At 35.5% G+C, this 22,209-nt stretch overlaps 1 protein-coding gene across 4 annotated transcripts in view; it reads left to right on the top strand.

The window, feature by feature from the left end:
• Positions 1-22,209, top strand: part of Rbcn-3B (WD repeat-containing protein Rbcn-3B) — a 289,137-nt gene that overhangs the window by 86,740 nt on the left and 180,188 nt on the right. For 3 of the 4 annotated variants that reach the window (XM_089089567.1, XM_089089565.1, XM_089089566.1), the window contains exons 13-16: positions 330-525; positions 4,972-5,141; positions 8,727-8,886; positions 17,440-17,577. In XM_089089567.1, the coding sequence (XP_088945693.1) occupies positions 330-525; positions 4,972-5,141; positions 8,727-8,886; positions 17,440-17,577 (664 nt within the window). The remainder of the gene's footprint in view (positions 1-329; positions 526-4,971; positions 5,142-8,726; positions 8,887-17,439; positions 17,578-22,209) is intronic. The other variant, XM_089089568.1, reaches the window with a different exon arrangement.

The raw sequence follows: 22,209 nt of genomic DNA, 5'->3' as shown, positions 1-22,209 counted from the left end.
AGATGGACTGAATCTCAGTGTTGGATGTCGTCGCTTTCAGGCCTTAAATTTGTGTCTGAGATATTCACACTTCTAAAATAATTGCCAAAAATCGTTTGCTTAGTTCTTCTCAAAGGCAAGATAACCAATATAATGCAAATCAAGAGTTTCAAAGAATGATTAAAAACACATTGCCCTCCTAATCCTCCCTTTTAGAACGGCGTAGCAGATACTTTTCGGCAATTATCTCAGAAGTGTGAAATGTTAAATAACCCTTAGACGTGATAGCGACGATTTATCTCAATATAAATCGGCACTTAATTGTATTTTATTTGTTTTGTTAATTTTAGCAAAGGGTGTTATCAAGTATATGCAGTATAGCAGGGGATCATTCGGCGGCTATTCTCAATCTCAAAGAGAGGAAGCTTGTTTTGCTTGCTTCTAGACATGTCTATCCCATATCGACTATAAAGTGGAGGCCTTTAGATGATTTCATGATGGTGAGGTGTACCGATGGCTCCGTATATGTTTGGCAAATGGAAACGGGTAAGCTCTCATCAATAGTGATTTTTTGTTACCTTTATAAGTCTCTTTTTAATGAATCGTCTTTATTAATTGAAGTCTTTTTCTAATCGAAATCGTTGGCGTTGTAGCTGGTTAGACGGGGGGAGGGGGTGGTCTTGAAGATTGTATTTAATTACGCTGTTTTAGTAAATATTTGAACAAGACATTTGGATATAGGCTTTTCGTAAACATAATGTGGTTATTCTATGACTTTTATTCCTGGTTTTGAATTATCCACCTTCAATTTTCCCCCTTCAGGACAGTGATTTTTTGTTGACTCAGAAAAAGGTTTTGCTTGGGAACAAAATTTTCAAAAACTGACTTACAGGACAAATAACAATCTGTTGAGGCATTTTCCGTCTCATAATGCTCTTCAACTTCCTAACTTCTAACGCTTGAAAAATTATATGAAAATTGGGCCTAGCTCAGAGACAAATTTAAATTTTGACTTAGAAATCGACAGAGCTAAAATTTTAAGAACCCTTTTGCCATGGCCGGCAGTCTTAGAGAAGCAGCGTTGAAGAATTTGCCAAAAAAATTAAAGTTAACCCAAGTTTTAAGCAGCAAAATTGAGGGTTGGTGGTGTCGGCTTGAAAACACCTTTCTTTCTAGTGCCTCTTTCTTGCTGTAGATCCATCCCTAAAAGTTTCATTCATCTAGCTGAGAGGTTCCCAAAGTTTTTCTTCTCATGGACCACTTTCAAAATTTTGCTAGTTCTGTTAGCTACGTTTGTACCATATTTCCAAAATTCGACAACAGATGAGAAGATTCGACCTAACTATAGAAATTTTTATTGTGGGTTAGTTTCAACCTCGAATTAACAGTTTTTGAAAAAGAAAGTGAAAATTAATTGATTAAATAATTAATTGATTGTGCTGTGAGTGGACGGCAAAAAATTAATGTTGGCCAGTCCAGCAAGGGATTCCATTTTACATTACTTTTTTGAGATCTTCTCATAGATCAAGAAACTGATAAATTTTCACTTATCTTATTTAGAAAACCCCCATTCGGAATGATAAAAATAAAAATAATATATTCTTGTGTTGTATTTATTCAAAAACTTAATTATCACACTATTAATATATTATTGTTTTCATGTTACGTTGTAATATGATAGCAGTGGTAATAGTATTAAAGTTAAATAATAATAACATAAATTCTATTATGACAATAACAGAATATTCACAATTTTAATGGCAGGATGTACTTGATGAATTTATTGGAGATTATCAATGTTTGGCTTCATTTTTGTTAGGAATAACGGCAAATCTGGGATATTCATTCTTCTTCTTCTTTTTCTTAAAAAGTTTGTAACGAAACTAAAACTTTTTTCGACAAGATATGACGAGCGAAAATCTATCAAAAATTTTATTACAATTCCCCACAGTACAGGATATTTTTTGGGTAGCTCTGCCTGCAGCCGAAATATTTGACACTCCCTTTTAAATTTCGCCTTCAGTACCTCGTTAGTGCTAAGTTCGAGTAGCTCCTCTTCTAGTATAACAATCTCCACTTCTGTTTCCTCAAATGGATTGATGATCCATGGTTGTATCTCCATCGTCATAATATCTTCAATTCTGATTTTGAAGTCATCATGCAGGGTAACTAAATGTTGAAGGTGTGTCTGAATATCTTCATCAAGGCATTCTACCTGTGACAATTTTGAAAACAGGGAAAATTCGTGCCCATTAATATTTTGTTTCATAAATTTCAGTTTTCCATAAAAAGCTGGAGTTACGCCCTTCGTTTGTTTTAATTGAATCTGCCCCCTTTTAATTGTAAGTTAATGTCATTAAAGTTTTTGAACATACCTGCCAAACACGCGATGTATGCTTTAAAATTGATAAGGTTTTCTTTTAAATTTGGATCTTTATTTTCCAGAAACTCTAAAACTGATTGAAAAATTGAGTAAAATCTTTTTAAACGTGCACTTTTGACAACCAGCGTACTTCAGTATGTAAGGGCAGTCTTGGGAAGTCTTCATTATTTTCATAATATAATTGTGCAAATAAAGACGGATTCAACGCATTGCTTCTTATTTTGTTGACTGCATTAATTACAAATTGAAGTGATTGGTGCAATCAATCACTCAAATCTTTCGCTGCTTGGTGCTGTTGGTGGGATGACACAGTGAATTACGGTCACCGTTTTTACGAGTAACAGTCGCTGAGCTTCATAAAAGATTATCTGCACAAATTGATAGGTGAAGCCAAGCCAAAATTTTAGTTCTCCGCTATCTAAACTAGATAAATTTTCAAAAACTGACTTACAGGACAAATAACAATCTGTTGAGGCATTTTCCGTCTCATAATACTCTTCAACTTCCTAACTTCTAACGCTTGAAAAATTATATGAAAATTGGGCCTAGCTCAGAGACAAATTTAAATTTTGACTTAGAAATCGACAGAGCTAAAATTTTAAGAACCCTTTTGCCATGGCCGGCAGTCTTAGAGAAGCAGCGTTGAAGAATTTGCCAAAAAAATTAAAGTTAACCCAAGTTTTAAGCAGCAAAATTGAGGGTTGGTGGTGTCGGCTTGAAAACACCTTTCTTTCTAGTGCCTCTTTCTTGCTGTAGATCCATCCCTAAAAGTTTCATTCATCTAGCTGAGAGGTTCCCAAAGTTTAAGAATTTTAACCCCTATTTTTGTTACTTCAAAGAAGCCCCCTGTCGAGTCTCTTGTGGATCCCTGAGGATCCACCTGGACCACTTTGGGAATCACTGATCTAGCTAAACAACTTCTAGATATTATTAAAGCTTCTATATTAGGATTAGAAGCTAGAAGATTAATTTTTGACATTATCATTGCACGTTGCACTACAAAAACAATTCATCAAATGACGTTTGGAGCTTACGCAAAATATTTTAATAATGATTTAAGTTTGTGACTTAAAGTCCAGTTACTTTTTAAGTGTTACTCCATGAAGTCTATGTCTCAGTCACCCGAACCATCCAGGAGACGGGGAAGGGAATGGAGAGTGTTATTCTAAGGGTTTAATCGCTGGTCCGGAAAATTCATCTCATAAGAGATATCTGATTCAAAATTCTTGGGAAAGTTTAAATTCTGTTTATTAACAAACTGTAGCTAAACAATATGCATACACATATATACATGAAAAACAACTTCTCAGCAACTACTATTCTGACCTACGAGTGAACTTGCAAAAACAAGTTATCCTAAGGACGTGCCAGAAATAAGAACTCCCTCGAGACTAGTTATAAGCATGAACTAACTAAACACAACCGATGTTTATAATGCAAATCAATACATACGTCTTTCCTCGCCAAAATCGCCGTAATAAAAAGAAAAAAAAAAACAATCCTAAAATTCTACAATAGCCTACTCTTCCACACACCTCAAGCAACCATAAAAAAGTAGATAATAAATTATATTTTATAATCGATGTGCATTGTTTTCTAAACTTTATTTCAAAATTTTAAGAACCTTTTTATGTAAATAACTTTGTTACCATTGCTATTCCATAATTTTATTCTTCAACAAATAAACGAAAACTTAGACCTCGTAGTAATAGCAATTGAAGCTGATGGTTCATTTCTCGCTTTAGTATCGTAAGTGTAGCAATTAGAACTAACCTGAAATATGTCTGATAAGCATAAAGGTAAATTATTATTATTGGATTTAAGCACTAGGATAGTATCAAGTACTGTTGACCATGCCACCAACATGTCAGAACATTAAGCCATTTGAGGCTGTCACACATAGGCAAATACCCCCTCCCCCCTCTATGTTACTTCGTCGTCAAACCCTTTGCCAAGTAAATTAAAAAAAATGGGTCATGATTTATTACGTCACCCAAGAGTGTCCAAAAGGGAAGACAGGGAGCTGTAGACCCCCTCCCCCCAAGTAACTAGAATTATGGAGGAAATGTAACATACTTTTACATTTAAAAAACTAAACGTGAAGCTTCTCTTGTAATAAATTTTGTTTCTGAAATTTGCTCCCCTTTTATGTAATATTTGTGAAGACTTGTCTTGGAAGATTATCGGTTTTTGCTGTGGATTTAATCCGAAAATGATTTTGAGTTTAAAACTCCTTCCGCCAACTAGGCTGTTTCGAAGAACTAAGGATTTGGTGTTTGTGCATGCTGAGGGCTTACCAAAGCCGAGTCATTACAGCACTTTCGCTTTATAGACACGAGACCACTCGACTCAATTCGTTCGTCAATAGTGGCTATTGATGCCTCTTTACTAGAAATTACTCTGCGGCTATTGATTACTTAGAATTTGAGCCACTGTGCTAATCTTCACCATTAAAATATCGCCAAGTTTGATAAGCCTTGAAAACACTGGGTAATATATACGGCTTTTTCAATTTTTTCTCTAGTATAATTTGGAATAAGGCACTGAAACTTTTTGGTATGATTTTATTGCTTTCTGATGTTGCTAGTTTATTTCTTCCTCATTTTTAGGTCACTTGGATCGGCTCGTCCAAGGTATGGTAGCTGAAGAATTAATGAGCGCTTGCGATGAAAACTCTGTCCTTGTTGATGTGAGTGACAGTGGACTTGCCAATCCAGCTGTACATTTTTTTAGGGGTTTGCGACATAGAAATCTGGCCGCCATTCGACATGCAGCTCAGGTGAATTCTATTTTATTGATTTGCTTAGCTTTATTTATTTGAAAAAGAGTGAGGAGAAGTTACTCTAATCCAAGTCCTAGAAGAAATACAAATATGTACCAAATAAGATTTATAAAAGGAAACAAATATCCTTGAAAAACGATCTAAAGTATTATCAGATACACTTGGAAAACGGCCTCTTAGCTTGTAATTACTGTTAGACAGCCTGGAAAAACCTTGTTGTGATCTCTTTTTCTTTGGATCTAAAGCAAAAATACCCTAATCTAAAGCTTAAAATTTATAATGCGCTGTTGAAGTTCGTCTTATTGAACGTCAATAGCAGATCCCTTGTTTCGATCATGGTGTTAAGATTTCAATCGAAACAGGTTGTGGAAAGGAGATGGGAGCAACTCGGAGAATAACTCAAAAACGCAAACTGAGCACGACAGACGGTAAAGCAAACCAATCCATAGAAGAGCTAATGATCTATATTTCCGAAGTTTTCAGTGGACTTTTGTTGATTGAATCAAGTCTCTTCAGATGCAATTTGAAAGTTAACTGTCAAATTATGGTGCAACACTGCAGGTGAGGCTTCAGAAGTCCAGCAAAGCAGACGAAGAGTCTACTTTAAAAGTAATCGAAAAAAAAAAATCGAAAATCGAAAGTATACGATTTGTCTTCCTCAATTAAGTTGCATCAACCCAGAAGTAAACTTATTCTAATACAATCTTTAGTTTTTCTTGGAGTGTTGCCATGTCTTGAGTTACAGGAGGCCATGGTAGTGTCGTCTGGGAATGCCACGTGCTAATCAAAGTCGTTGTCGTTATTTGAAGTACGTTCACCCGATTATAGTTTGCGGCACTATGAGGTTTTGAAATTTGGCCCGAGTGTATGATTCAGATTAATCAAATGAATTAGAAATATCCGTGGACCGTGAATTGATCCATGTGGGACATCGAAAATCATCATGATGACGTTCAACAGATCTTCTTCTGTGTATATGCGCCGATGGCTAAGATACGACCCAAAACACTCCCATGCCTCTCCTCTAACTCCGATTGCTCCGATTGCAGAAGCAATCGGAGTTTGCTTCTAATTTACTTTTTAGAATCTCATGAACAATACTGTCGTACGCTTTTTCTAATATCAAGCAAAAATCAGCTCGCAAAATTTTTAGCTCGAGAGCTTTATTCATAAATATGATCAGTGCCGTCAGTGCATCTTTAGTTGTATGTAAAGACACCATGTATCAGAATGTTATTTTTCTAGTGTACAGTTAAAACCGTAAAGCAGTGGTCTTGGCATGAATTAGCTCAGTCTTTGGTAGTTTGTTTTCTGCTTTTAACGCTTTATTTTTACTCTGAAGTTTTGAACTAAGTTGTTGTAGCTCTTCCTTACAGTTGTTGATGAAGAGTTTTTAACACTGGCATATCGATACTGGTTAATACCACTACCTCTTCAATCACACTAAAAACCCACTAAGTGAAACGCGCAAGGACCTTTTTATGTAATAAAAACAATTATCACTGAAGGCATGTTTTTGTGAAATACAGCTTCTCCAAAAACTAGCACTCTATATCCATTTATTATTTTGAATTTGTTGTCTGTTATATAAATCTGTTGTTTACTATAAAAAAACAAGTTTTTTTTTAGCTGATAGTAAAGAGCGACATTAAAACTTAAAAGGAACAGAAATTATTCCATGTATGAACGGGGCTGTCGCCTCCTCAATGTTTCGCACTTTACGCTAAAGTTTGACTCTTTGTCAAAACTCTGCTTTTTATAGTAATAAAAAACTTAAGCGTAAAGAGCAGGGCGTTGAGGAGGGGACAGCCCCGTTCATACACAGAATAATTTCTGTTCGTTTTAAGTTTTAATGTCGCTCCTTACTTTCAGTTAAACTATTTTTTTAATTTAATTTCTGAACATTTTTCAACTAATGCAGGTTCGAATTTGGCTCACTGTATGAAAAATTAAAACAGAATTTCCGTAGGAACTTTTGCAAAGTTTACCCTCGTGTAAAATTTCCACTGGAAAGTTCACCTCCAGAACCCACCCTCCCAATGTGAAAATCTTACCGTATAACACAAAAAATTATCTATTATGTGTATGGGGGTGGGGGGGGGGCTGTCCCCTCATACATTGTCAGGAAATCTTGCTCCTCCCTCCATGGAAAATTCCTTCCCCTCACGGAAAATCCCTCCATTTTAAGTTTTCCCCGCATAAAATACCCCCCACCAGGAAAATTCCCCCCCCCCCCAGACAATTCCATTTCAACTGAAAATTACCCCTGAAAAATTTCTTGCGGATGATTCCGGCTAACAATTTTTTCTTATCCAATTTTATTTGAAAAAGTCTTTAATTTCTTATTCTTTTTGAAATTATGCCGGAAATGCCCCCTCCGTGAAAAATTCTTCTCGTTAATACCCCCCCCCCCCCCTCCCCCAAGTAGAAAGGTGATCCTGCAGAAAATTCCCTCTGTAGAACTTATCCTGTAGATCCCCCCCCCCATGGAGATTCTCTCCCGTGGAAAAATCCTCCCACCTACGGAAAGATACTCTAGACAATTCCAACCCAGTAAATATTTCCTCGGGCAACTCCCCTGGCTATATCCACGTATAAAGTTCAGTCAGCAAAGTCAAAGCAAAACAATTAAAAAGAATTTTGTATAGGAATCTTGGCAAATTCCACCAGTGTAAAATTTTCCTTGGAAAGTTCTACCCCCGGGAACTGCTCTTCCCGTGAAAAATGATCCTTGTAGAAAATCCCCCAGCAGAAAATTCCCCCCCCCCCTCCCATGAAAATGTCTGTATACTTCCCAATAAGAAACACTATACGTCAACAATCGGCAAATTTCCTGACTTACAAAGCTTTACTCAGGGGCTGTAGGGGGTTATGTTATCCTCAAAGATATTGTTGCTGGGCTTTGCAACTATGCTGAACAAAATGGTCATCAGATCAGAACTTTCCGATTCGATCAGAATAAAGTCATCGCATCAGAATTTTGATCAGATGACTTTAAGGATAAAAGGTGGGTGGAAGTTGCCCTCCAATCTTTTTGGTAACTTAAAAAGGTCACTAAACCTTTTAATTTCCATTCAAATGAGCCCTTTGTCAATATTCTAGGACTATTAGTTCGATGCGATCACCCCTGGGAAAAACAAACAAACAAACAAAAAATAAAATAAACATACATTCGTGATTTTTCTTCTGGCAAAAATACTAAATTCCACATTTTTGTAGATGGAAGCTTGAAACTTCTACATCAAGGTTCTTGGATACCCTGAATCTGATGTTTTGATTTTCATTAAGATTCCTTGACTTTTATGGGGTGTCCCCCCCTCCTTTTTAAAGTCAAGCAAATTTTCTCAGTCTCATAGTTTTTGATGCGTCACACTAAACTTAATGAATCTTATATATTTGGAATCAACATAATAAGCCGATTCTTTTGATCTGTCTATTGATATCAAAATTCTGTTTTTTAGAGTTTCGGTTACTATTGAGCAGCATCGCTCCTTAATTACAGTTCATTGCCACGAACTGTTTGATTGTGTCTGAAACAGTTGAGTGCCTTAGACGTAAATAATAACCCCTTTTATGTCCTAGCGTGGTTTACACGAGTTGCAAAAGCTGCAAAGTGGCAACACGGGCGAATCGAATGAAAACTACAAAATTCGGGGTTCAGCTATGTCGATTCAGGGATTGAAGATGGCACCCAAAGATCCTGAATCTCATGTCATCTTCTTTGATGTTGAAGCTTTGATTGGTAATTTTATTTTCTTGTTTTACCGGCTGCGTAGAATCAAGGGAATTTCCGGTTAGGGAGTGAAGCATAACAATAAACTCTAGACGTTCAAAGATAAGTCTATCCCATAAATGATATTAATTATTGTTTGATCTTTAATTGACTATCTTATGACTGCCACGCTTTCATACACGAACAACGAACATACTCAATTCCTATGTAAAAAAAAAAGCAAAAAAATAAATTGTTTCAGGTTTCTTCCACCAAAGTGAGATATCTGTGGTTCTGTCCCGATAACTAACATTTGTAATTGGGAATGAACTCATAATTGAAAGGTTCAGAATCAAGGTAGACTAAATCCAGGTCCGAGTGTTTCTAAGGTACCAACGCTCCAGTACATTTAAGTCTTGTATTTTGCATCCTAAGTCTGAACTAAATTGGGATTTTTTTGGTAGACTAAGATGTTTCAGCATTTAGTTAAACACTAAAATCAATGAATATCCTTGCAAAAAATTTTAAACTAATTCTTTTGACCTTGTTTTAGTGGGGGGTTGAAAGCTTCTGGTAGAATGTTTTTAGCCCCATGCTTATTATTAGTAACTTGCCTTTGAAATTATTTTCTAGTTTTTAATCAGAGATATAACCCACTTCCCTGAATATTCATTATCCTTTTTACCGCTAATGAATTCATAGGTCCTGTTGCATAAATTTAGAAAATGTTAAACCAACATGGCACCTTTTGAGCTTCAGGATTAAAACAAGGCCACTGTGTATTTCCACTCGCTGTCTCTGATTGAGTCTTTTGCTTAAAACCAAGTAATTGTACTCTAATTCAAATGCTAAAGACCATTAGTACATTTAAAATGCTTATGTTATCTTGATACCATTATATATTCATTGTTAGGAGGGAGGGAAAATAGAACTTATGGCATAAACTTCTTTTCCTTTCGCTTTTGACCACTCTTCCTTGACAGTTAAAAGTATTTTCTTTAAATTATGAGGGTGGCCTGAAAAGATTTCTGCCTGATAATAAATATGACGATTTATGGTTTCAAGAGGCTAAATCAGTATGCACAACTTTAGTATTAATACGTCTTATCGAGTGATATCTTAGTCACATTATTCTGTCTCTATAGTGATTGTCTAGAAGACCTTTTAAAAACTTGCTTACAGACTGAACTGTTTTATGGTTTGATGAAAAACGTCGACTGGGAGCAAATTTCGTGTCTTAGGCAAAGTTATGCGTAACAGCCAAATCCGCGAGTCAGAAAGGATGCTACAGCACTTTATGAGGACTACAGCACTATAGGTACAGCACTTGATTAGGAGGTTGCTCACGGTTTTGGGCATGTACATTGTCCTGACGGAACGAGGAGTGGTTTTTTTTCTGCAAGTTCAGTCAGCTGCCATGAAATTTCTGTTCAGGTTTCCAGTACTTTTGAGATAGTGCTCTTGTTTTTGCCTCCAATTATTCTTTTTCCTTTTTCAAGTTAGTCGATACGCTAAATTTCTTTTGCTCAACCAAAAAATGACAGCGTGACCTTTTCTGCTGATGCCGCTCTTTGCGTTCTTCGGAGTTCAAGTATCAGCCTGTGTACCCTACATGAACTATTTTTTCAATTTCTTTTTCTGCATTTCATCATGTGTCACGTGTCGACACAGAAACTAACATATGTTTCGCATTCGTGCCAAGCACTGTTAGGAAAATATTGCCCGAATGTATTTTGATCCATAGCGAGCATATGTTTCGCCCATCTTAGGCAAGGCTTTTGTATGGAAAAATCCTTGTGCAAAATTTAACCGTGTGTTTTTTTTTTTTTTTTTTTTTTTTTTTTTTTTTTTTTTTTTTTTACAAATATCAAATATATATATATATATATATATATATATATATATTATAAATAGAGATTTTACGAACTGTTGGACACGGGTTCCTCAAAACAATGTAATTTACTTCGTTTAATTAAATATTTCTGATATTTCTAGTCTCTCCAGACTGTCCTTCGCGTAAATCATCTGGAAATTTTTGCTGGGATTAAACATGTTCTTACTATTTTTGTTTTTATCATTGCACGACAGTAGGTTTTTTCCGCTCCTAATTATATTTTTTTTTTCCATATCTCATGATTTTTGTTTTCGAACACCACTGCTGATTGAAGCTACTGCCTACAAGGAACTTTCCTATGGATAGGACTGCTTCGTATTGTACAATTTTTTCTTAAAAGTTTTTTAATCTGAGAGAAAAATTATGTCATCTGACATGTGATCTATGAGTAGGCCGAGAGCTTTTTCAGACCACCCTCAAAAGAGTCTACTTTTTGCGTTTTGACAGAAAACTATGGTTGGATTCAGTGCTTCCATTTGGATCCAGTGCATTATATATTTTAGAGTAGACTACTTTATTTTGAATGTTTCTCCTCTAATATTTTTAGACCTACTTTAGTATTTATTTCTACTTTAAATTTGGATTTTCCACTTTTTTCCTTGCCGAGTCTATGGATTTTTGTTACGGAAATAGGAATTTCGGACATAACGGCGGGATTTTGGCAAAAGTGATTGACAAACGTTCATGTCTTGTCAGACTTGGATAGTCCCGCGAAATTTGAAACAAAATAACCAAAGTGGAAGGACCGACTTGATAGACAAATACAAATTGAAGCACCTATGCATATTTACGATTTTACTTGCCTAAAAAACAAGTGTTAGAAGTTGTGAAGAACCTTTGTCACATTTATATGTTAAAAGACTATGTGGAACAAATTGAGTCTGTTCAGTCTGTAAACTTCAAAAGAAAGAAAAGTTCTTCCTACCCGCCTCTAAGGTTTACCTGGACCAGAAGTGATCGCCCGTCTATTTTCCTTACAAGGAAAAGATACAAAGTTCATGGAGAAATGGAACAGCATCAAGGAGATTGCCCAGAAATTATATATTGAAACTGTGTCCCAGCTAGTCGGCTGATTTCCATTTGATCACGACATTTACAACTTTGTAGAGATTGTAGACCCAAAAGTCGCATCGGATGGTGATATTCCATCGTTGTGGCTTTTTTGCCAGAAATTTGGGCACCGCTCGTGGTATTTTGGGCTGGTTGAAAAAGAGTGTCGGGCACTGATGCTGCTTAGTCCAGACGACAGTTTGCTCACTGGCGGAAACTCGATTAATTTTTGGAACTGGGTGGCGTCCATTAAGCTGCCAGGTCGAGTTCTAAAGCTCAATAGCGTTCTTTATGTCATTCGATTTATTTTTGGACTTTCCTGCTCTGAAAAGACTTCGGGGTTCTGAAAACAGTAAAAATTAAAAGAAGAATGGGCTCAAAAACGTAACTTTGGCTGCTGCGATTTCTGTCAAGTAAGGGATGAAGCGTAAAGGCCCCCCTACGTTCAGCGAGAGTTTACAGAAAAAAATGAAGTCCGTGAAATCCGATGCAACTGCGTCCGAATGCATCGCTTTTTTAAGCATTGGTAAAGATGATGGGGATGGGGACGACAACGATGACTCGGGTTATTAATCTTAGTTTTTATTGTTTTCTATTAAAAATTATTATTTGGTAATTTTCATTAAATTTTTCTAAATACAGTTTAAGTGCGTCTACATCCAGCATTTTGTGGAAAACTAGGAGGCAAGTAGCAGTCTACACTAGTTAAAATCGAATAACTCAAAAGATCAAAATGTAGGCTCTTTCCTTAAATCAAGCTTTAAGTGATTCAATTTTGCTACTACACTCGGCTTCAAATTAACAACTCAATATAAAAAAAAGGTCAAAAACAAGAATAATGCGTGAAAAAGCGACCGGTGGGGTATCATTCATGCCAATGCTTCAGACCAATTCAAATAAAAGCGAGGGTGTTGCAAAAGTAGCAATATAGAAGGAAAAAATAATGTCAAAGAAAAACAAATAAATAAAATATATTCATATCGTCCAGAATCTGAGATCTGGAACCGAAATCTATAAATCAAAACCGAACTTAACTAGTCGATAAATACAAAGCATTGTTTTAAACTTCAAAAGAAGATATTTTGGCACACGTAAAAGGTCTCGAATTGCAAAATAGATCGTCTTGAAAAAATGCTAGTAAAAGTCAGCCTAATAAGACTTTACTTGTAACTTGGAAAGAAGTCAGAAAATGGGTAAACTTTTAGGGATTTTGGTATTGAAAATAGGGATTTCTAGGAATTTTCCACGAACCTTTTAGGGATTGAGAAAATTTGAAGTGGAAACACTGGTAATATAGCGTAAGAATCAATTTTGTTAACGTTTCTGTTCAAATAGTGAGCACAATAATATGCTTACTTCCGGATTGTGTCCTACTATAATTCTGCTCTTTTCTTCACACTTAAATACTTTATTCCCACATTAGTGGAATGGAAGCACTGGTTTGATCACATAGCACATCAACCAATTGCCAACCAATGAAGGAGCCATAAATTGTCTGGTATGCTATTAAATAAGAATTTTTCGTCCCGGGACGTATCACTTTTTATTTCATAGTTAAATACCGACAGAAATCGCTTCAATATTTCATCAAAGACAACGTTCTTGTATTGCCCGTGATAAAAAGTAGTATGCTTTTAATGTATTAATTGTTTATTCTTTTTTTTCTTCGGCTGCCTTGTATGGAAATGGTAGATAGGGAGGGGGCTTATTTGACTGGAAACTGGAATTTCTACTGTCCTTTTTAAGGGTGCAAAGGAAATCAGAGGGCAACCATCCTCCCTGTTTTTTTCGGCTCCCTGCCCCACCCTCTATAACCCCCACGATATTTGATCATAAACTTGAGGATGCCTTTTTGTTCAGAATTGTCGGAAGTTCCTGCTAATGTGCTTACAGATGTGACATAATCCCCCCATTCCGTGGGTCAAGAGTCGTAAATAATGCAGATCGCCAATTTTTTACCGATAAACTTTATAGTGGAAAAAGGGGGACTATTTCGGGGCACGGGGCCCCCAAACTTGCCTATGAAGTTAAAGCTTTTTACAAATATCGCTTTTGAACAAAACACGTATTATTAATCTAGGACATCCAAGGCTTGTTCGGTAATAATTTTCTAGCCTGGGCTGTCATTGGTATACAACATTCCACCAATGACCACGTCAAAATCGAATATCTAGCTTCACTGTTTTGATTAACGTCACTCCCTTGACTTGACTCTTCAGAATTAACCTATTCTTAAATCTTAATATAGTGCTCGAACTGCCTGAGGATCCATTTGTTTTTCTAGAACTGCTACGAATTAACGCGTTTAAGAACATGATCGGCTGTCACTGATATCCAAAATGACCCGAAACATCGTTTTATACGGTACTTCCGATACCGATAAACTTTATTGTGGAAAAAGGAGGATTATTTTGTGGTACGGGGCCCCCAAAGTTGCCTATGAACTTGAAGCTTTTTACAAATATCGCTTTTGAACAATACACGTGTTATTAATCTTGGATATCCAAGGCTTGTTCGGTAATAATTTTCTAGCCTGGGCTGTCATTGGTATACAACATTCCACAAATGACCACGTCAAAGTCGAATATCTAGCTTCACTGTTTTGGTTAACATCGCTCCCTTGACTTGACTCTTCAGAATTTACCTATTCTTAAATCTTAATATAGTGCTCGGACTGCCTGAGGATCTATTTGTTTTTCTAGAAATGCTAAGAATTAACGCGTTTAAGAACATGATCAGCTGTCACTGATATCCAAAATGACCCAAAACATCGTTTTATACAGTACTTCCAGATTGGAGAGGTACATTTAACTATAATTTTTCAGTTTATGATACCTTAATTTCAGTCTTACGAGTACAAATGTAACCGCAGGATGAATTCCATATCCCAACATCAAATTTCAAGACTGTTTGGGCCTTGTTAAAATCATGTCAAATTGTTAAAATCATCATATTCGAAGTATGACGTATTTCTTTACTTTGACGTCCAATTGTTGCCCTAACAAATCCGAAAAGTTTTCGACGTTTCCTAAAGAAGACAGTATACAATATACATGTATACATGATACATATACTGTTTATATATACAGTATACATAACGGTAAATGAAAGTTCAAATAGGGATCATTCCCTTTACAAGACTGTGATAATTCACAAAAAATACTCGATATTTCGGTCACATTTGCAGTGACCGTCAAGTCCGTGCCCAGGGGGGGTAGCGGTTTTACCCCCCCCCCCCGCCCCCACCCCCTGAAATGTTTGGGTGACTCGTAAAAATGTAACAAAGATGGATTTAAACAAATTATATGCGTTTTTTTTGTAGCCCCCCCCCGAAAAAAATCCTGGGTATGGCCCTAGACCGTCATCAGAAGAAATACTAAAATAAAATAAAACAAATAATATGTATATACAAAATAACATAAGTACGAATTGTTTAATGCCCTTATTTCTTTCAATGCAATACCGGAAACAAATCTCCTTGACCTTTCAGGCTCCGGTTCGTTAGTTTTATTTGAAAAAAGGTCAAACGCCTTGTGTGAAATGAACCTTGCTTTATCTGACTTCAATAAATTATCGTAAATAGAGTTCAAGCCGAAATCACCTGCGTCTCTATTGAAAGCCATGTTCTTGAATAAAAGTTTCTTAATTTCAATCGTTTCCCGGAAATTTTGATTTAAAGCCCGGTCCCTAGAAATCAAAGAGACATTTTCGAACAAGATAAAATGGACCGGAAAATCAAAAATATATTCCGATAGAGCTGATGTGAAATCTTCAGGTTTGGAATTTGGCTTTAAAGCCGAAGAAATATAGTCTTTATGATGTAGTAATCTCATTTCCAAATTCTGGTTAGTACGTCCCACATATGAGCTCCTGCAAGTGCATGGAATCTGATAGACCACACTTTGTTGTCATTATGAATTTCGATGCTTCCCAGAATTTAGAAAACTAACTAAAGCGTTACTACTCTTTAAAGCTACCTTTAAACCATTATTTTGTAGAATTCATTTAAGTTTTTCACTTAGCCCTAGCACATATGGTAAAGAACAAAAACATACTTCTCTTTAATTCTCTTCAAGACTTCCTTAGAAATCTCTAGAAACTTTTTTCTTCTTTTTGGAAAAGTCTGGTCAATTAACCAATCTGGAAACTGGTTACTTATTATTATTTTCCTTAGAAAAGACAACTCCTCCTCAGAAAATTTTGGAGAGCAAATACTAAAGATACGGTCAATTAAAGAAATGATCAAACCAATTTTTACTTGGCGAGCGTGACCGGAAATAAAAGACAAAAATCTATTGTTATTAGTCGTTTTTTTGTAAATTTTAAAATCCAGACTATTTTCATTCTTTAAAAGAAGAATATCCAGAAAAAGGAGTTTCCCATACTCTTCTAGTTCTACAGTAAACTTTAAATCACCCCCCCCCCCCCAAAAAAAAAAATCAAGATGTTCCAATAAACCTTTTAATTCCTCCGTCCCATACTTACCGAACCGGAACCTGGAAGGTTAGGGAGATTTGCTTCCGGTATCGCATTGAAAAAAAATAAGGGCATTAAACAGTACGTAATTATGCTATTTTGTATACATATTATTGGTCTTAATTGTTTTATTTTAGTATTTCTGCTAATGACAGTCACTGCACATTTGACTGAAATATTCCAGTATTTTTTTGTGAATTATCAGTGTCTAATAAAAGGATTTATTCCATTTGAATTTTTATTTATCGACAATAACAACAATAAAATAATTTCCGTTCTTAGAAACTTCAGCTACCATATACTCAGAATTATTTATCTATTTATTCTAGTATCATCTATTATCTTAACATCCATACCTGTCCAAGTCCATTATGTTGACAGAGAGTATGATTATGAAGAAAAGCTATAATACTCAATATATAACAGACTTGCACTATGGTCTTTTATCCAACAACCAGGTTTTCGTAATTAATAGGTGTTGTTCTCAGTGTTTGAATGAGATGTTACCGAGCCATTTTTCTAATCTGTTCATTCATCTGGTATTTTAATACAGTTTGCAGGAATGATCGCTTTACAGTTGACAACACTGTAAGATTCGATATTAAGAAATTGTTCCCATACTACAGAATAGGCTTCAACCTGGTTTTAAAGAAAGTTATAATTGAAAAACTTTCAAAAATAAGTTCAAGAAATATTTTATAAGTAATTCTATTTAGTTTTATCAGTGTTTGTTTTTCTGTCAGATTTTTGTTAAGTGTTAAGTACATGTTTATTAGTTTAAGTCCTTGCATTAAGCAACAAGTCTTTGCTTTATTAAAGTGTTCTCTTTTGCTGTCTGTGCTTATTAATTGTGTCTTTTCGTTTTGTTGGTCGTTTAATTATGCCATTTTGGCACATATATTTTTGAGTGTCTAGTCAGCTTTTTATTTGTTGTGTTTATTTTAGTAATAGACAACTTATCTTCATGATATAGGGGTTTAATTATGATTTTGACCTCAACAAATTTTCTTACCAAGGAAATTTCTTAGGAAACGGAGTGCCCAAAAAATGAGCATTTAAGTGACAAACCTTCCGAATTTTGGGTTTGGTATAATTTTATGACCACTTTGTTAATTGAAAAGTTGAAAAAGATATGACCATTTTTCCAACTTCTTCAATTTCAGTTCAGTTGCTAACTGAAGATTATAACACAATGACGCCTCATTTTCTTGAAGCTAAAGGATTAACAAACAATAGCGAACACCAAAGAATTGTTTCACTTACACGATCTGCATCTCCTGATGCCTCAAAGAAAATAGCAGGTATATCATTGACTATTAATATCTTGTATAATCAACACTTATTTTAGTAGCATGGGTGCCAAGTTACACTGTTACTGTTTACTCGTAATATATCCTACTAAAAGTAGAAATAAGTGTTTTGGGTCCATTTGACGTTATTCGGCATGAGAGGGAGGGGAGACTCGACTATGGCTATTTATAATGCGCTTGGAGTTATTTTTGTCGCATTTAAGACTTGTAAACTCTCTTTCTAGTAACTCAGGGAGCTCGGTTGATTCAAATCAGTTTTGGTGCAACGAATTGGTTCAGCTTGCTTCCATTACACATTAAACTTTTATCCATGCTTTCCCCCCGAAACCAGTAATGTTCTCTTCTTTATATTACAAATTAAGCCTTTTGATATCTTAGTTTTTTATTATTATTTTTTTTACTTATTTTGGATTCAAAAAGAAAAAATTGAAGAAAATCTTAGCTATGTAGAATTTTCAAAGTTAACTCGATATCTTGGGGTCAAATATAGAACCATTTGCAATTCTTTCTTTGATTTCACTTTTATGCTTAGAGCCCATCCTATCCCACTCGTTAGCCTATATTTAATAAAGCGCAAAGTGTCTTCCATGTTACGTATCTCCCCCCTCCCCCTCCCCGGCATATGATGTTGAATAAACGACTCTAGATTGTTGGGTAAGACTTATTTGATCGTGAAATCTGAGATCTACTTCTGTTTTGATTTACCAAACTGATAAGAAGGCATCCAACACTTCTTTCCCCATAGAGCCGTCACACAGCCTCACATGTTATTGAACGAAAATTTAAAGATAGCTGTTTTAATCAGAACGATTGAAATGTCCGAAATATACCTTCGGGACCAACATCACGCCTAGATCCCCAGTGGCAAGGGCGCAAAGCTGTCCATTTCAAAAGAGAATAATACTATCTTTTTGTGGAATGGTGGGCATGTTATACTTTCTTGAAATTAAAGTCTTGTAAGGATTGTCCTTTACTATAATCAGTGGATCTAAAGTGAGACCCTTATATCCGAGCTCAATCCCTACTGCCAAAATTTTTACATACCTGCAGTTTTTTTCCGCTCATGATCTTGCAGAGATCATTTAGGGGCATATCCTAAATGGTTTAGTATTAATCATAAAAAGAATATTAAATATATATTACGACTGTCCTGGGTCAGGACACAGTAAATATATGTTTAACTGATAGTGACAGATATCCATTAACGTGGTATTTGAGCATTTTTGAAGTGAGGCTTAATTGTAAAAATAAAAAAAACAAGTTTTTTTTAACTGAAAGTAAGGAACAACGTTAAAATTTAAAACGAACAGAAATTATTCCGTATATGAAAGGAGCTTTCCCCACCTCAACGCCTCACTCTTTACGCTAAAGTTTTTTATTGTTTAAAAAAAATAAAGTTGTGAGAAAGTCAAACTTTAGCGTAACGAGCAAGGCTTTGAGGAGGGGAAAGCCCCTTTCATATACGGAATAAGATCAAAACCTGCCAAGATCAAAACCTGCATTTATTCAAAAATGTTCAAAAATTAAATAAAAAAAACAAGTTTTTTTAACTGAAAGTAAGGAGCAACATTAAAACTCAAAACAAACATAAATTATTTCATTAATGAAAGGGGTTGTCCCCTCCTCAATGCCTTGCTCTTTACGCTATAGTTTGACTTTCTAACAACTCTATTTTTTTTTAAAAATAAAAAAATTTAGCGTAAAGAGCGAGGCGTTGAGGTGGGGAAAGCCCCTGTGATATACGGAATAATTTCTGTTCGTTTTAAGTTTTAATGTCGCTCCTTACTTTCAGTTAAAAAAACTTGTTTTGTTTATTTAATTTTTGAACGTTTTTTAATAAATGCAGGTTTTGATCTTGGCTCACAGTGCATGAATAATTAAAACAAAATTTTCATATTAATTTACTTTTATTTGGTTAAATGGGTTTCTCGATACTTGTTTCATTTTATTTACGAACGTTTTTATTAGTAATAAATATACGTAACTTACGAATTAACTTACGTAACGAACTTCTATATTCATATATTTTTCATACATATATTAGGGGGTTCGCCCCCTAGTCAGTACCTTGCTCTTTAAGCGAAAGTTCAAATTTTGTTCCAATTCTTTAAAAATGACCGCTTAATCACAAAGGCTGTTATTTAGAATAAATAGCTCTTATGAAAGTACTAAAAAATCTCTGGCTTAAAGATTGAGGTATTGACGAGGGGATTAACCTAATCATATATTCTATATTTTCTGTTTGTTTAAAGTTTTGATGTAGCTGCTATTGCAGTTTAATAACTTGTTTTTTTTTATATTTAATCTCTGATCTTTTTTTAAATAATGCTAGTAAGTCTGGCGTCCCCTTCATAGCAATGTCCCTTCCCCCATGAAAATTTCCTTCATGGAAAGATCCTCCTAAATAACCCCTGACCCCAGGCACGTACGCAGGAATTTGTTTTGGGGGGGGGGGGGGCAATTTATTTCGGGGGGGGGGCCAAATCCTTCAAACCCATTATTCTGTAAGAAAAATCAGATAATTATTGGAAAATGAAAAAAATCGTGAGATTTCGGGGGGGGGGGGGCGGGCCCGTAGGTCCACCCGGCGTATGTCCCTGCCCGACTCCCCCCCCCCACTACCAGGAAAAATCTCTCCTGAAAACGTCTGTACTGTATACTTCCCAATAACCAATACTACATGTTAACATTGGGTAAAGTTCATAACTTTCAGCCCTCCTCCCGGGAACTTCGGGGGATTAAGTCATCTAAAAAGACATACTTATAATATTTTCGAACATCCTGAACAAAATGGCTATCTCAAAATTTTGATCAGGTGACTTTGGGAAAAAAATGAGCGTGGGAGGGGGCCTAGTTGCCCTCCATTTTTTTTGGTCACTTAAAAAGGGCACTAGAACTTTTAATTTCCATTCCAATGAGCCCTCCCACGATATTCTAGGACCACTGGGTCGATACGATCACCCCTGGGGAAAAAATAAATAAATAAAAATAAACACGCAACCGTGATCTTTCTTCTGGCAAAAAATGCAAAATTCCACATTTTTGTAGATAGGAGCTTGAAATCTCTATAGTAGGGTTATCTAATACGCTGAATATGATGGTGTTATTTTCATTCACGTTCTATATTTTTTAGGGGGTCTTTCCCCCTTTTTTCGAAAATCAGCCAAATTTTCTCAGGTGTGTAAATTTTGATAGGTAGGACTCACCATGATGAAACTTATATATTTTAAATCAGCATTAAAATTCAATTCTTTTGATGTATCTATTTGTATCAAAATACCGTTTTCAGCCCTCCTCCTGGGGGCTTTGAGGGATTAAGTCATCCTAAAAGACATAGTTATAACATTTTCGACCATGCTGAACAAAATGGCTATCTCAAAATTTCTATCAGATGACTTTGGGAAAAAAATGAGCGTGGGAGGGGGCCTAGTTGCCCTCCATTTTTTTTGGTCACTTAAAAAGGGCACTAGAACTTTTAATTTCCATTCCAATGAGCCCTCCCACGACATTATAGGACCACTGGGTCGATACGATCACCCCTGGAAAAAAAAAACAAAAACAAATAAACACGCAGCCGTGATCTTTCTTCTGGCAAAAAATGCAAAATTCCACATTTTTGTAGATAGGAGTTTGAAACTTCTGCATCCGGGTTCTCTAGAACCCGGAACATGATGATTTGGTTTTAATTAACTGATTATAACTTTAAGGGTGTCTTTCCCCATTTTTTCAAAAATAAGTCATAATTTCTCAGACGCATAACTTTTGATGGGTACAATTAATCTTGATGAAACTTATATATTTGAAATCAGAATTAAAATCTGATTCTTTTGATGCATCTATTGGTATCAAAATTCCGTTTTTTAGAGTTTGGGTTACCATTGAGCCGGGTCGCTCCTTACTTACAGTTCGTTACCACGAACTGTTTGATACGAACATCAGTAAGAGCCTAGTAAAATAATATATGTTCCACATTTTAACCAAATGGCATTCAATTGGGCCAGTACATTGTGTATTCAAGGGTGTCTGGGCTTTGCAATTTCAAGGTTAACGAAAGTTCTAAATAAAGAAAAGGGTACTAACATATTTTAGAAATGTTGTTTGACTCCAGTGAGATTGGTATTAAAGGGATTTTGGAGCCACGAATTACAAATATGATACTAGAGTCCAATATGAGTTTCCTATGCCAAAGTGTAATATGTAGTTTACATTTTTCCATAAAGTTCAAATTTCTCCCTGTTTGGTACCAATGGTTTGCAAGCATCTAGTAATCTATTAATCAGAAAATTGTAATCTAGATTCTAGATTACAAATTTTGGCTAATATTGCAATTTAGAAGTCAATGAGCAAAAACAGTGAGCACGTATTTCAAAAACTGTGGTTTAATGTTTCTCAAGATTTTTGTTTAAGGATTTTTAAGTCACTAATTAGGAATTTGAGTCTGAACTTTCAAAATGAGAGTCTTAAAACAAAACAAAGCATACTACGACATTGGCTTCAATGTGTCTATATACAGATGGCTTCCAATTTCTACTACTAAATATTAACTAGTCACTGCAGCACCACGCTGCCTTAGGCAAAAACAGCCACGCACGTTCCACCTTCCATCCCAATCCACCGTTCCAT

The sequence above is a fragment of the Artemia sp. Qi Xiang Cuo genome, chromosome 5 (genome assembly GCF_049724085.1).
Source record: "Artemia sp. Qi Xiang Cuo chromosome 5, ASM4972408v1, whole genome shotgun sequence".
In the NCBI taxonomy this organism is placed as follows: domain Eukaryota; kingdom Metazoa; phylum Arthropoda; class Branchiopoda; order Anostraca; family Artemiidae; genus Artemia; species Artemia sp. Qi Xiang Cuo.
Note: the sequence above shows the minus strand (reverse complement) of the source record. Positions and strands in the feature narration are given on the sequence as shown.